Genomic DNA, 16,847 nt, shown 5'->3' with positions numbered 1-16,847 from the left:
TGCAATGAGATATTTCACATTATCTTCCATTTTTTCATTCTTTTGGTTTTGTTTTGTGATTTCTTGGTTTCTCATAAAGTCATTGGCCTCCATCTGTTCCATTCTAATTTTGAAAGAACTATTTTCTTCAGTGAGGTTTTGAACCTTCTTTTCCATTTGGCTAATTCTGCTTTTGAAAGCATTCTTCTCCTCATTGGCTTTTTGAACCTCTTTTGCCAGTTGAGTTAGCCTACTTTTCAAGGTGTTATTTTCTTCACCATTTTTTTGGGTCTCCTTTAGCAGGGTGTTTACTTGTTTTTCATGCTTTACTTTCATGTCTCTCATTTCTCTTCCCAGTTTTTACTCCACCTCTCTAACTTGATTTTCAAAATCCTTTTCGAGCTCTTCCATGGCCTAAGGTCATTGGGTGGGCTGGGATACAGAAGCCTTGACTTCTGTGTCTTTCCCTAATGGTAAGCATTGTTCTTCCTCATCCGAAAGGAAGGGAGGAAATACCTGTTCACCAAGAAAGTAACCTTCTATAGTCTTATTTTTTTTCCCCTTTTCTGGGCATTTTCCTAGCCAGTGACTTGACTTCTGAATATTCTCTTCACACCCACTTGGCCTCCAGATCCACCCAGCCAGCACTTGGGGTCTGAGATTCAAATGCTGCTTCCCAGCCTCAGGGCTTTGGGTGGGGGCAGGGCTGCTATTCAGTGTGAGATTAAGTTCAGGGGCTTGGGTGGGGGCAGGGCCGCCTCACAGGCTCAGTTCTCTCAGGGGGTTTATGCAGAGACCTTCAACAATGGATCTGGGCTCCTGCCTGCTTGGGGAGCCCCTGTCTGCTGCTGCCTCCACTGCTGCCTCCCGAGGGGACCTGAGTTATGGGGATGCCCCACTCCTCTCTCAGCAAGATGAGAAGACCCTCTCACCAACCTTTGGGGCCTGTGGGTGGAGGGACCTGCGCGGCCACTGGAGATTATGTCCCTGAAGCCTGCTTGGATCCGTTCCTCTCGGTGCCGCGTGGCCAAGGCAGGGCTGGGCTTGGCTCCGGGTCCGGGGCACAACGGACTTTTTGTATCAGGTTTTCAGGTCCCTCTGGAACAGAAATCTCCTCTGCTCCGTTGTTCTGTGGCTTCTACTGCTCCAGAATTTGTTGGGAGTTCTTTTTTACAGAGAGTTTATGGGCTGTGGGTTCAGAGCTAGCATATGTGTGTCTTTCTATTCCTCCATCTTGGCTCCACAACAGTTACAGCTTTTTTTGAAAATAAAATCAGATCTGAGTTTTTCATAAAATGTAAAAAAGGAAGTAACTTAAAGTCAAAGACTGTTTGCAGTGTGATAACAGGTCTTAATTTAGTATAAATGTCCTAATTTAACTTACTTGTTAATTGTGTAAGAACTTCAACTTGTATTTCAAATGTTAGATTCCTGAAAATTTGCTTTCTATGGAACAAGAGTCAGATGAAAGTGAATTCATAAGGAAAAAAAACCTTGACTCAAGTCTTTATAAAGAAGTAATAGGTTGTTTTCAAATCTAAGTTTTTGGTTGATATTGATTTGTATTAAATTTGGAAGTATGAGTACAAATGATTGTCATTAACTTTATTTTTATTCTTGAATTATCATTTTTTCTGAGTTTTCTACAGTAAATTATGAAAACAAATGGAATAGGACAGATAAGCTATCTATTCATGAAATAAGGGCGTCATCTTTACTTCTGTCAGGATTTTACACACTAAGATCATTATTTCTATTTCTAAGGGTAAACCCAGGAGACAAATACCTTTCTAAACACTGAACTCACAATCACCCACCAGTATGCTTCCATTTAATAATTAGCCAGTGTGTAGAAACTCTTATTTTTATAATAATCTATATGATATGTGAAATGAATATACTAACAGGTTAGATTTTTCAGAATTGCCTCTCTTGTGAGAGGTTAATTGGTCAATTGGTTACAATGCAGTTTGAACCAATCAAACTTTGACAAGACTCACAGTCACTGATATCCTTCTACTTGAGTACCTGAAATGAATTGAATCAAAGACTATAGCACCTGTTCCCTTCACAGAACTCTGGTCCTGTGACTTGCCAAGTAACAACACCCAATGCAATATTACTCCCATAAGACTCCAGAATTGTTGAATTGTCTTCTGTTTTGTGGGTTTTTCATAGGAAAATGATGGGGTACAGGCTTTGGAAGTCCCCTAGAACTCTCCTTCAATCATCCCACTTGGTCTGGCTTTCACCTGAGGCTATAATCCCCCCAACTAGTCTTTCATTATCCCTACCTCTGTTATCCTTCACCTAACCCAGACCTTCATTGTTACTTCCGGACTGCCTCCTACTACTTCACACCCTTGATTCTATCTAAACCTCATTATCTTGTTTCCTAGCTCCAACTTCTAATCACACCAGACTATTGATCACTCCCATCAAGATCCTCCCTAGACTCCTCTTCAAATTACCTCAGACTACTTGGCCAACCTTAGATCCCTCCCACAGTCTTTCTGTATGTAAGATTCATCTGGGCCTCCGTCAAGAGGCTCAAATTCAATCTGACCTATTTTATTAGCATTAGAAGTGCTCAGATTTCTAATGTGTCTAGCAAATGCTGAGATTCCTTAAGAGTCTGACCAATATGGTAGATTTTTTAATAAAACTTATTTGTCTTTGACTGAAAGAAGGCTTGAGTTGAATTCATTCTAGCAGGACCCGTATGTCACTGTAAGAAACAATTTTCTTAACAAGAACTTCACATAGCCATTGTTGTTTTGTTTCTCCTTTTTTCGTAGAAGACCATGACATCAGGGAAAGATATTATAACTTGCAGTTGACTTTAATTTGAGTGAGGGAGGGCTGTGCAAGGTCACTAGCCTCACTGCCTCCTCCAGAGCCATCTGGGTCCAGTGGCCAGATAGTCATCAGGATGACTGGAAATGGCCCAGAATGAAATGGGAGACTGACACTTTTAGGCAAAGGCTTTTTCAGTTTCTCACTTTGAGTTAGGAAATGCCCATTCATTGGTAGTCCTCTTTAAGAAATGAGTCAAGGGGTTATCCCTGTAAGTATAAAAAAAGAGGAAAAAAAAATCAAGCTGAGAGGGGAAGACCCTCAGGTTTGCTGTTCCAAAGAGAAACAGTTACAATTGATATTCACTCTAAATCAGGAGGGCCCAAAATACAGCCATTAAGTGGAGCTTGGGCAGGGACCTATTGTGATCCAATCTATGAGCTTCAGAGTGAAATGAGTTTAAGGTTTCATGAAAGGAAGGAAGGAAGGGAGGGAGGGAGAAAGGGAGGAAGGGAGGAAAGAAAGAAAGAGGCCTAACTAGTAAACCCCAAGTTAACTGGGCAGCTAGTTTCTGACCACCAAAATTTACCTTCCTTTGGAGGGGAGAAGGAGAGGGAGAGGGAGAAGGAGAGGATGAGTTGAGTTACCCAACTGGCTAGATCCCCATTCAGGAAGCTTGGACTACTCCCAGGTTGTATTTGTCCTTCATTTTCAAAGAGGACCATGACATCAGGGAAATGACTTACAGTTTACCTTAATTTGAGTGAGGGAGGGCTGTGCAAGGTGACCAGCCTCACTTTCTCCTCCAGAGCCATTTGGGTCCAGTGGCCAGATATTCATCAGGCCAACTGGAAACGACTCATATGACCATTAACAAATTCAGGAAGAACTTAACTTTTTATTAAATGATCTTAGAATCAATGACCCATAAAAAAAGGCACAACCCTGCAGTGCAAAAAATACAATTTTTTTTTTCATTTTCCTGTCCCAAACTAAGATCTCTCCCACAGTTCCTCATTGACTGGGTACTGCAGAGTTTATACCCTATCTGAAAACACCTGAACCAACCCTCATATGAGTCATTGTCCTTGTTTACATTTCCCATTACCCACATTTCCACGACATTTTTCTTTATACTTTTTTAGGATAATCCTGACTCAGGATGTCTGCCTCGCTGAGATCTATAATCTCCATATATGTTTAGCCATAGCATGAAAAAGGAATCTTCTCGATTGCTAAGAGAGTCGACAATTTGTCGATTGAAAATACCACCCAGGATATCTGTGTTTCCTTCTACCATCACCATAAGAATAGCCCCATTATTTGAGATAGTGTTTTCCTTAATGGCTTTGCCATTGTTGACACAGGAGAAAAGGCATTCTCAAAGAACAAAGAAGGGGATGTCTGCTCTCAGGTGTGCTGATTAATAGGCATCCACATCCTGATGAGTAAAATACTTAATGAACATCCCCCACTACTTTCTTCTACAATCAATTCATTTCTTGCATTAGCCATAAATAACCAATAAGTGAGAGACTTTCTGATATATATGACTCCTTAGGTTTTGTAAATCATGTATTACATGATTTCTGTGGAAACAAAAATTTAATTAATCCTTATATCACTGTTTTGGGGTCTCAGCACCCCTAAACCTCAACAAAACCATTCTGGCCCTGGGAAGGTTGTTTTTAATCCACCTTCCCTCCTCCCTTCCCAACTGTGATTTGTGTATATAATCTCTGTCTTCACTTCAGCAAGGTAGAATTCTGATCTGGAGAATTCCTGATTTGCAAATCTGTTCCTCATAATGAAACTAATTAATTAAATGGCTACCTGATTACTGGCACTGTCTCTGGTTAATCATTCTCAGGTTAGAGACTGGCTCAGTAAAATCCTATTAACACCAGTAAACTCAATTTTTTAGTAAAGGTATTTGCTCAAAAGACATAGCAGGCACAGCATTTAGAAATAATTTTCTCCAACAACAAGGGTGTTTCTCCCCCAAATACTTTCCCAGAGTACAGGATGGGGGAAGACTGGGTTCAAGTTTAAAGTAGAATGGTAGTGATATACATAGGTAGGGAGCTCTTGTGGACAAGGAACCTTAAAACTTCACAGCTGTTGGACCACAACATCCTTTCTTTCTCTAGAGGGCCTTCATGAAGTTCTCTATGAGTTACTTTTCTCATTGGGTGAGGTAGCTGATCCCAATGTACCATGTCTCCACCGGACCAACCAAAGTTGGACTTTCTTCAAATATGTTGAAGAACATATTGTTCTATTCTATTACTGCTGGATTAAGTGGAGTAGCTTACAATAAGCACTGAGTTGGGTTTCAGTAGGGTATGTGAGTGCTGCATAGGACTTGGCAGCCCACTGTGTTACTGGGCAAATGCTGCCAGGCTAATCTGACAGTAGGTCAATGTTGTCCACTGGGTAGTTGTATCAGTGATGTGGTTCAGAGACACCCCAGAATGTTGGGATACAAAGTTGTCCTGAAAGAATTCACTCAGGCTGTCTCCAGATCAAGTATAGGCATTTATTGGGAATAACACAATGCAATATACCAAGCAGTCTCCTTTGCCCCTGAAGGGAGATGCAACTTAAGTGGGGATGGAAATCCCGGAGAGAAGAGACTTATGGGAGATGAGTCCTTAAGGGAGAGGCCCATCAAGGGAGATACCAGCTTAAGGGGGATGACTTCCATTAAGGAAGATGCCCACTTGCCAGGAGAGGCTAGGGATTCTTATAAAGTAAAACCTGCAGTGGGCAGGGAGATGAGGAGTTTCTGGCATTATCTATTACATTTTTTCACCCCAAGGCAGAGGGGTCCTTGTTAGATTCAGAATTTCACTGACTAGCCTACTTGAATCTCATCATCTCTTAAAGTGGCTTTAAGTTGTGAGCTTCTCATTGACCACTCTATTTGAATCTCCTCGACCACTCTATTTGAATCTCCTCATCAGTGCCTGCTGGATGGAGTCAGGCAGGCTTTTTTCCCAATGGGCAGTGGATGTGCAATAGGACCAGGCAGGACATTCTATTGCTGAGGAGTTACTGCCATACTTAGTCTGGCAGGTTGCTCAGCAACTGGACTCTTCAGGATATAGCAGCTTTGCTAGATGGGTTCTCTCCTGGTGCCCTGGCCTTGATTTTCAATGGACAGTACTAGTACAATATTTTTCCTCATTGAGTCAATGGCTGGGTTTGAGGATACCATGCTAATCTTTAGCTAGGGTGCTATTGTGCTCATTCAGCTAGAACAAGGGATCTTAGCTTAACATCAATTGGCAGAAACTTGTTTCTTTTGAATCCCCAGTGCCTTAGCTCAAAGCCTCACCTCTGAGGCTGTCACTCTGTGGAAGATGAGAGAAGGTTTGCTGTCTTACGGTGATTTGTTTCATTTCAGTCATGTTTACCTCCTCTACTTACTTGCAAAACATATGCATATGAATGAATGACTAAGGACAAAAGTAGATTTTGGATGAAGTTTCGTTGCCTTTGCTGTCCTTTTCATAGACAATTACAATATTCAAATTTCACCCCTAAATTTTAGGGTGAGGAAAGTCTATTTTGCTCCTGAAGGCTTTTCCCCTTACATTTCAACGTCTCTCTCTTTCAGTCTTTGCAGATCTCTATAGATTTTGCTGAAGTCTCACTGGGCTACCTTTCCCTTCCATAATGTTATGACAATATGCTCTAAATAAAAAAAAAAAATAATAAAATTGTGTTTTTAATTTTTCTCTGAGGTTTGGAAAATACTTTCCACTTATTATCTCATTTGATCAACTAAATTTACATTTTCTTGTTTCTTCTGTGATTTTTAGGATCCTAAGCACTGGGTTTATTAAAAGGAATTGATCAGTAATCTGAGTTTGCTGCCTCATGCTCCCCACTGTAAAATTGGTTTCCTTTGGGTATTAACTAAAGTCTGTTTTCAAACTTTGATTTACCAGGCATCATGGTATTTTTAAAGTCATATAAAATAATTGGGCATAGGGCTTAGCAAAGGGAATGAAAAAATGGAACATGCATTTTTACTGAGTACTGTACAGATTTACTATTTTTATATCAAGGCCTGAAGAAAGATGCTGCCATTGAATTTATGATGTAATAAAATGGTCATTTTGGGTCTGCCTTGTGATAGAGAACTGAAGATTTAGTGCAGGCTTAGGTATTGTTGGTTCAGAATCTTCAGAATCAGAATCAAACTGAGATTTTTTTCCCCTCTGGTAGAGTTTAGAAATCCTAGTGAAATAGAACATTTTACTTAATTTCATTACATGCTATAATCAAACGATATGCTATAGACAAACTGATGTTTGAGAAGAATTTAAAAATTATTACTCAAAAATATAATGACTTGGTGTTAGATCAAATGATTTTTTTTTAAAGAGGCTATGTTTTCTAAGTAAAAGTATGTTGCCAAACTTTGCAAATGCTTGAGGAAATTATTTATTATAATAATTTTTATTATTATACCCATCATAATTTTGTAACTGCTTGGCAAATCAAATGGACTCCTAGAGTCAGGGCTTGGAAGTTTAGTTTCCTAGAGTCATTAGCTTTAAAGCTGTGAAAGACCTTAGAAAATATAATTTTCTTTTTTTAATTAATTTATTTGTTTTCAGTTTTCAACAATCACTTCCATAAGTCTGAAATTTTCTTCCTCTCTGTCTCCCAAGAAATATAATTTTCAAGGACTTCATTTTACAGATCAAAAATAAAAGAACTAAGGAAACTAAGTTATTCACTACAGGTTATATGGATAGCAAATTTAAAAGCTGTAATTCAAACACAAGTTGTCTTTTTACTCTAAACCCAACCTTCTTGCCACCATGCCAGCTCAGGTCCACTAGCCTATCGTGGGGTTATTGATTTAGAACTAGAAGGGAATTTTAGAGGTCATCTAGTCTCACTCCCTTATTTTACAGACTAGGAAAGTGAAGTACAGAAAGGTTAATTGACTTGCCTAGGATCACCCATCGGGCAGGTTTCCTACCGTAGTCTCCCTGACTCCAGATGCTAAGCTCCAACCATTAACTCACGTTGCCTCTCAAATGAACATTCAATATACTTTTAAAAATGCATTCATTAAGCACTTTGAGGGCAATTTTGAATATGTCAAGGGATGTAGATTGAAACACCTAAAAGAGACAGAAATTAAGGACCTTGTCATCATGTTGGAGAAAATGGTCCACTGTTAAGTCCACCATGAGATGATTCTGTGACCACAATTCATGACAATGTTGTACATGGAGAAAAACAAATTCATGACCAGTAACAGCCAGCTGTATTTGGAGTCCTGGTTTCTACACTCCATTGTAACACTCTAACTATGTCATGTAGTAACCAACTTATTTCTTCTTTCTGGACTTAATTTTCTTACTTATAAAATGAGTGTAATAACTTGAACTATCTAAATCACAAAGAATTTTATGAAGAAAATGTGTTAGCCCTACAAAAATACAGGCTGCCGTTAATGATTTTCATAAAGGATATGGCACTTTATTAAAGGGTCCATGGCCCCCTGTAATGAAGTAGACCTCATATCTTTCTCATGATCTGAGATGCTTCCTTCTTCTAGGGCCCTGTTTTTGTAGGATTTGATATGTAAAATTTCAAGGACAGCTATACAAAATACAGAGTTCTTCCATTGGTTGACGTATAGTGCATATCCTAAAATAAGCAAAATAATATATAAGCAGTCATGGGTTGGGCAAGGTAGAAAATATTTCCACTGACTAGATGGTTATAAGATGGTCACGAGATGAACACCTGCTCATGCTGGACAAGAGAGAGTGGTCCAGAGGTACAAAAATAATTTTGGGGAACTTTCCATGTAGTTAAATCACCTCCACCATGCTGGGCTGGTCACCATGACAAGGCAAAACAAGGGGTTGATGGCCTCTAGTTAGCTCCCCACGATTATGCAAGTGATCTTACCAACTCTGGAGCCAAATAAATAGAACTTATAATCATGTCAAGTTGATTGATGCTGATTGAAATAGAGTAGATTGTCTTCAATGAATTAACTTCCTCATTTCTAACTCCCAACCTTTTTTTCACTGAGGTAAACTAAAGTTACCAGAAATGTTTAGGTTGAGAATATTTACAAGTTCTGCTACTAGGCACTAGGGAAAGGAAAGTAGAACTTTTTTTTCTTTGAATCTCCTTGTTGTTGATAAGGAGGATACATCTCATGATGTCAGCAGAGCCTTCTTCTTTGAGATACTTGTAGGGCTGATGGCCCATCTTCATTCTTCTCTTGGCTGTCATATCCCTGTCCTTTAGTCCTTTATTCCGGTGCTACTAAATCTTTTAGCTCTTGGTCTCCCCATTCCTTCCTCTCTACCCCCAGATTCTAGATATCTCTTGATAGTTCTGAACTATCTCTTCCTTTTATAAAATTTACTCATGTGACAAGTCCCTCACCTCGTCAGAATAGACTTCCTATCAAGCCTCAATGAAATGTCTTTGATTCAAAGAACTTCTAGGCCTTGTTCATAGCCACCGAGCAAAGGAGATTTGTTCCTACTTGATAGATATATCAGGGATTAACCTCTTAGCATTAAAAAAAACCCTGAAATAGTTTAATTGATTTACTCAATCTTTACAGAAGTTGTGAGAAATTCTTTGTCAAGGAGGAGGAGGCCGAAGAGACATTCCCTGAGAGAACTGAGTTAGACTCTGAGAAGACAGGTTGTGATGATTACAGCCTGAGAGGTGTTATTGTGAAATGTTTGACTACCATTTTGAAACAACAATGTTTTCTGAATTGTGGAGGAGTCAGCGATTGTATGGTTAAAATGGCTTTGTTTTTAGTCTTTCTCCTAGGTGATACATTATTTAAATATTTTACTAGCCTTTTATTATTTATTATCAATGATCTTTGTAATGAAAGCAACAAAAACTAAATCAAATTCTATACAAAAATGTGGACAAAATAGTGTTATATGCATATAAGCACTTAGGAAATTTTGACAGTGATGTAGAATATAACTAGTACAATATAACCTCTTTTACTTGTTGACATATTGATGAGATAAATTTTTAGTGAACTTTTTGGACAAATATCCTATTATTTATACAGCATTATGAAAATTATTCTCAGCTTGCAGACTTCTAATTTATCACATTATGGTTGCTATCATTCTTCTTTGGCATGGTGCTGACAAGATTATTTAGTAATAATTCTTTTGTAGTTATGTCTGGAGAAAAAAATATAGGGTGTAAGATTTTGTTTAAATCACATATTCTTCTATTAATTCCAAGGTTTAGCACCTTTGCAAATATAAATCAGTCTCATCTGTCGCCAAAAATCCTTAAAAGCATCAGACTAATATCAGTTAAGCACATTCATTTTCCCATAAGTAATCAGGATTTCTAGAGATTTATATTACAATGTTGCATACCATAAATGTGGCTAAATCATCCATTCTCTAAATCCTGCTGATATGGAAAGTCGGTTTACTGTTTTTTTCATAGTTTTTCTTTCTCTATTTGAGATTCTTTGATAGGATTTCACAGATGTATTGAGCATATGCTGGCAATCAACAGTACCTTGATATCATCCCTCCATGCCAGACAGTCCTTTTTACACTTTGTTAAGTCAGGTCTATTACCCTGAGCTTACCCTTTAATTTAGAAGGGACAATAGAGAGCATAGCATAGCACAGTAGAAGAAACACTGGAACTGGACTCAGAGGACCTGGTTTCATATCCTCCTTCTTTTCCCCACCTTCTATGACTCTTCAATCTTTCCTTTCAGTTGAAAAATTGATATTTCCCATTAGATCCCTTGCCAGAAAGTGACTTTCAGTAGGGTTGTAGATTTCACACTGGAGGTCACTTGACATATCATGTAATCCAGATTCTTAGATTGAAATGAGAAGCCATCTATAAAATGTTACATAAAACATTTCTTTTAGTATGTATACATATATTGATCTATATGTAGATAGTTATACACATATATAGTATCTATCTACGTGTAGACATATAGATACATACATACATATATACATGCATATATTTGTATATATCTTACACACTTAGTTGTTTTCTTGTCTTTTCATTAGAAAAGATTATCCCTGAGAGAAAAAGATTATGTTTCTAACTTTATTTTGTTAACTCTAGCACTTAGCACAGGGCCTAACAAATAGTAATCACTTGATAAATGCTTGTTGCCTGACTAACTTACTGCATGAGGTATGAAATGTTCACCCTATGTATTTTCAAATGCCCTGTGCTTTTTCGCAGACTGTTTCTCATTTATTTATTAATGACAATAATAAAACCGGTGAGTAAGAATGGGAGGTGGCAGAATCAAGCAATATATTAACTCCATTCCTTTTATATTTCAGTACTCCACCTACTGAAGGATGGTGCTGACCCTCACACAACTCTTTCATCAGGAGGATCCTTACTCCACCTGGTAAGAACCATGGCAATTATTCAGAAATATATAAAGATGACAAAGAGAATATTAGATGTATTATTAGCATTACAAAGCAAACATATTAAAAAACAGAATCTCTTTTTTTCAATCAACACTCAACCCTTCCATAGGTATGAGTTAATTTTAGTGCAATATACACGTGGTGGTTTTTGAATATGAGAGGCAGTCATGGCATACTGTAGGGAGAGCCAGCTTCAGAGTAAAGAAAATAGGTTCAAGTCATGACTCAGAGCCTAGTTTTGTGAGTGTAATCTCTCCTTGCTCTAGAAGACTTTTATGCCATGACAGAATCACTGAATCTTAGAGTTAGAAGGAACCTAAGCGACCCTCTAGTCCAAGTCATACACTTAGTGGATTTTCACTATGACATACCTGACAAAGTGGTCATCCATCCTGTGCTTGAAGACCTTCAAGGAAAGGAAAACCATTATTTCTACTACTGAGGAAGTGCTTATTTACATTGGTAGAGGGTAGCATTTCCTTACACAAATGAAAACACTAGTTTGAGCACCCAAAATGAATTTAATACGTTTAGTATATGCACTCATAATTAATGTAATTACATATACTGTTTTATTTCTTATGTGCAAACCTTCATCATACTTTGCAAATTTTTAAGAGCCATGCAAATATTATGTTGTAGCCGCAGCAGCAGCAGCAGCAGTAGAAGTTGTAGTGGTTAGTATAGTATAATACAGTATAGTATAGTATAGTACAGTACAGTATAGTATAGTACAGTACAGTACAGTATAATACAGTATAGTATAGTACAGTACAGTATAGTATAGTATAGTACAGTATAGTGTAGTGTAGTATAGTAATTTACAAACTCTATTAGGCTATACCATCACTTTAGTGTACAGTAGTGCTTTCCCTATCTATTATAACTGGCCTCCTGAAACTTGTTTATCTACCCTCTTTCCTTCTTTATTTAATGTTTTTCCTCTTTCTTTTAGCCTCCTCTAATTTTCCCTACCTGTACACTAGCTTTTACAATTAGTGTATTTTTAAGAGGTTCCTTAAAGTGATATTTCATGGCTTTCTTAGAGGTCATCTCTAAGTGTTTACTAGGAATACTGATTTACAATGTGCATCGTGAGAACTAATGCTTAGAAGGCTTGGGATAGTGATTTTACCTGTGGTTTGAGATGAGTTATTTGGCTTCATAACAACTGTGGGATCACCCAAAGTACAGTTGTTATGATTCCTGTAAGACTACTTTACAATTTAGTATAACATAAACTATAATGAATACAAATTAATAACAAAAATGATGACTTGTTTGTAGAACAGAGGGTGGTTTGTTTTTACTCCTTTTGTCTTATGGATAAGCTTGATAGCTTGGTGTTAAACATGGTCATTATTATGACATGATCAAGACACAAAATCAGTATTTCACATTAGTCAGAAAAACGTTATGGCAGAGTTAAAATTATAGTTTATATAAAAGGGATGAACCCTATAAATTGAGCCTAGAGGATTGGGAATGGAATTAATTCAGCCACCAGGAACTGAGTATGGACTTGGAAAATCAGATGATGGAAGTGATGAGAATTTATTGAAATATAAGGATTAGTGCTGAGATTTAGAGTGATAGGATCACCAAGGGTATCTGACATACACCCACATAGAGTAAAGAATAAGGAATTTTGTGTCTGTGAAACAATGTTCTTTAGATTTGGGTGACCAAAAGAACAAATAAGAAATAAATGAAAATAGCATGTTGCCAACGATTTAAAATTGCAATGTTTCGAAATGTCTCAGATAGTACAGAAGGCAGTTTAGCCTTCCAAAGTGTCAAGTTTTGGTGCTTCATTGATTATTCATCCTGGGTACTCTGAACTTAGAAACTCAACACATGATCACCATTTAGCCTATACTTACACACTTATAGATTAATGCCAATGAGAAAAAAGTAACAAGTGGAGGGGGGGAAGAGAAGAATTGCTAAATTGGCCTGATTGGAGTATATGTGCATATTCGATTTAATCTTTATTTATTTGGTACACACTTCTAAGTATATTTTTCTCAATAAATGAAGGGAGTATTATCCAAACTGAGTTCTGTGGAACCCTGTGAGACGAATGAAAAGTCTTAGAACTCAAGTTTTGGGGAAACTAATAATCAACTTTTTAATTAGGCTAGCAAATAATCAATATATTGAGGTTAGTGGTCTCTCTCACAACCAAAGACCCCTAATGGAGATAATACCGAATGCCTTACATTTTAATCTTTGGAGCAATGGGTGTTTTTTGACAAAGATCAGTCCTGATTGGTGAACAATTATTGAGGAAATGAATATTGTAATGTGAGGTGCACCTTTTCTGATGAGAGGCTGGCAGACTTGGATCATGTCAGCACTTCCTGATCATTCTGCCTCCAAAAATCTATTACAAAAGAATCTATTTTCTACCCAGTCCTATTTACATTGAACTATAGTGATCTTCTTTAAGATTCCACCTAGATAACATGATCTGGGTGGGTTGAATTTTTGGGCAAGGTCAGAAATGTCCTTGAGAGACTCAGCTTTGAATAGCATGCAAAAGGAGGATCTTTGAATCCTGTATATAAAATTGATTATTAATATAATAAGAAAATAAACATTACACTTTGTGATTGGGGCTCGGGGGGCATTATCACAAAGAAGGAATATCCATGCTAGCTGTGTTTTCCTCTCCAAAATAGTTAAAATAAAATTACAGTTATTATATGTGGCCTTTTTAGTACCAAAAGATGATCTGTTCTGGAAATAGAATCCTTCCAATTCTTCTAATGAGACTGAGCCTGCCACTATATTTCAAAGCTGAAATAGTTCTCCCCTTCAAAAATGAAAATGTTAACTTAAAGAATTTCTCTCATGGGTATTATAAGAATGTTCTTTTTTGAGTCTGTAAGTTGCCTTAGTGTTAAAACATGATAGTAAAAGCACTTTGTAATGATAGTATAACAAAAATGTATTTATTATAAAGTTCTTTGAGTTCACATTTGTTGCTGAAAGAATGAAATATTAAATTTTTGGAACAAATTTCTTTCTTTTGGGGAGAAAATTTTCTGGCTGTGTATAAACAAGCCTTCATAGTAGCTTCTCAATGTGAGTTTCCTCAGAGTCTCAGGAGATTAAAGGAGAAAAGAGATATTTAGAAAATTACTGTAGAGGAACAGGTAAATATGGGACCATTGCTTTGTCATCTCAAAAAAATCAGAAAGGAAAGATTCCATTTTAGATAAATATCATTCATCCATTAAAGATGAAGGCAGTCAAATTTCTGAAGATTTCCTATACATATAATCTCTTTTATCATATATTAAGGAAAGGAGGCCATGTGGTAAAAGCATCTGAAGTAGTAGCCTGGTTATCTTAGGATTTTTGTTCTGACCTATCACAGAATATCATCAGTGGCACAGTTCATATTGCTGTGACAGAAAAAGTTTAACTAGACTAAGAGTACCAGAACATTTCATTCACTGAATATATTCCTGCAAATTCCATATTTCTCAGCTGCTTTTCTTTAGCTCATGAAACTTCCTTGACCTAGAACTTTCCATTCTGTCTCAGGCTATTGGCATATATCAAAGGTCAGCTCACATGCTGTCTCTTTCATAAAACTTTTTATGAAACATTCCCTACATAATCCCTTCCCCTCATTCAAAATTTCTTTTTTCCTCTGAATTTAATGCTATATTACTCCAAAATTTATCACATTTGATTTTAAATTAGTTATTTGTGTAGCATATTTTTGAGTTAACACTGCTTGATGTGTAGCCTAGGTGGAGTGGTCTATTTTATCTTTAATTGCTACAGGTTTATTTCCTTATTAATTCTCATCTTGAATTCTAAGACAATCAGAGACCATGTTCTGATATTTTCTTATAAAATTATAGGAATTGGGGCAGCTAGGAGGCATGACCCTGGAGTCAGGAGGACCTGAGTTTGAATCCTGCCTCATACATACTTACTAACTTTGTGACCTTGGGCAAGTTACTTAACCCCAGTTGCCTTGCCTTATCCCCCCGAAACAAAACAAAAACATAATAAAGTAATAGAAATAACCAGTTTTTCTCATTAATTAATAAATTGGTTAAAAGCTTCCACTCAATAATCCAAAGAAGCCTCTTCTGTAATAACTTTCCCATAGCCCCTTCTCCAGTTTATAAATGAAATAGAAACTTCTTTTCCCAAACTTTTACTTCACTTCTCATGGTCTCAACCCCTGTGTTCTCATTGGCTTAAAGGATGCGATGTTATGGATTACATGCTTTATTAACAATGTAACAAATAATTCAGAGATATGCTTAAATATTTCAAAATTGTACATGCTATGAGAAAGATAACAGAATTATATCAGCTGCAACTTTAACTTTCACAACTCAGGAAACACAGTTGTTTCAAAATGGTCACTCAGAACCTCTCAAGAAATCCCTTCAGATTGCATCCTTGACAATGTATCTTCTCCACAGAATAAAATTCAATTCACTGAAAGTTTCAATTTTTATTTATTTTGGTTTTTTTATAGAATAAACAAGCATTTCTATAACATAATATAAAAAGATGATTGCACCCGAAACTGCAAATCTATTTTATTCAACTTTCTCGGTTTTTTAAAAAAATATATAATAAACTTATCAGGTAAATTTATTTTTCCCCTTTTTTATCTTCCCCGTCCCCACCCTAGAGATTGCTACCATTAGACACAAATTTAATTCTCTCAGGACATATTTTTTTTTTCTTCAGTATTTTTCTCCTTCAGGTCTCATTTTTATCATGATTTTCTTGCATCACTCTCCTTTCTCTTCCCAGTTTTCCTCTACTTCTCTTACTTGATTTTCAAAATCTTTTTTGAGCTTCTCCATGGCCTGTGACCAATTCATAGTTTTCTTAGAGGTTTTGGATGGAGCAGCTATATACATATATGTATGTTTATATAGACATATGTAGACCATAGACAATACATACATTATTACTAGAGAGAGAAGCACCAACATCTGGATTTTCAAAGCCAGGGGGTTCCTTAAAATTGCTGCCCAGAGTCTCATCTAGCACATGAACCTTTTTCCAAAAACTAAACCCCAAAGCAAAACCTCACCTCAGAGTATATATACACTTTTCAGAGCTGGGGGGCATGACCCTCATGATCCAGTGCCTCATTAGAAATTAACAAAAGGTATCTGAGGTTTTAATGTGTGGGGAAGATCTTTAACTTTCCCTCCCACTCATCATTAACTTTATGTTAATTACACTAATATATGAAAACTAGTACAGAAGTCTCTAATTTCTATAGAACCCAATAGATCCTAAGGAATTTGGAGGTATTTCATCAAATTCCAATTTTTTTTAAATTTTAATAATGTAAAGGATTAGATATTTTCTTTATCCAATCAAGGGTGTGTCTCGTTGTGACCAGAAAACAGACTTTTCTTATACTATCCATCTTTAGGATGAATGTGAATTGTTTAAACCAAAATTAATGGACTAATCTCATTGTCACCATCAGAGTAATAAAATCAACAAATTTTGTTGTCATTGTTTAGTTGTTTACAAGCCTCACTATTTACTGTGCTACTTAGTTACTCAGAAATAATAAATAACAATAGTGAATTGTACTGTGCTACT

General features: G+C 36.8%; 1 protein-coding gene across 1 annotated transcript in view; it reads left to right on the top strand.

The window, feature by feature from the left end:
• Nucleotides 1–16,847, top strand: part of MYO16 (myosin XVI) — an 884,880-nt gene that overhangs the window by 298,648 nt on the left and 569,385 nt on the right. The window contains exon 5 of the mRNA XM_072621988.1: nt 11,142–11,212. Coding sequence (XP_072478089.1) covers nt 11,142–11,212 — 71 coding nt within the window. The remainder of the gene's footprint in view (nt 1–11,141; nt 11,213–16,847) is intronic.

This window comes from Notamacropus eugenii, chromosome 6 (genome assembly GCF_028372415.1).
Source record: "Notamacropus eugenii isolate mMacEug1 chromosome 6, mMacEug1.pri_v2, whole genome shotgun sequence".
Taxonomy (NCBI): domain Eukaryota; kingdom Metazoa; phylum Chordata; class Mammalia; order Diprotodontia; family Macropodidae; genus Notamacropus; species Notamacropus eugenii.
Note: the sequence above shows the minus strand (reverse complement) of the source record. Positions and strands in the feature narration are given on the sequence as shown.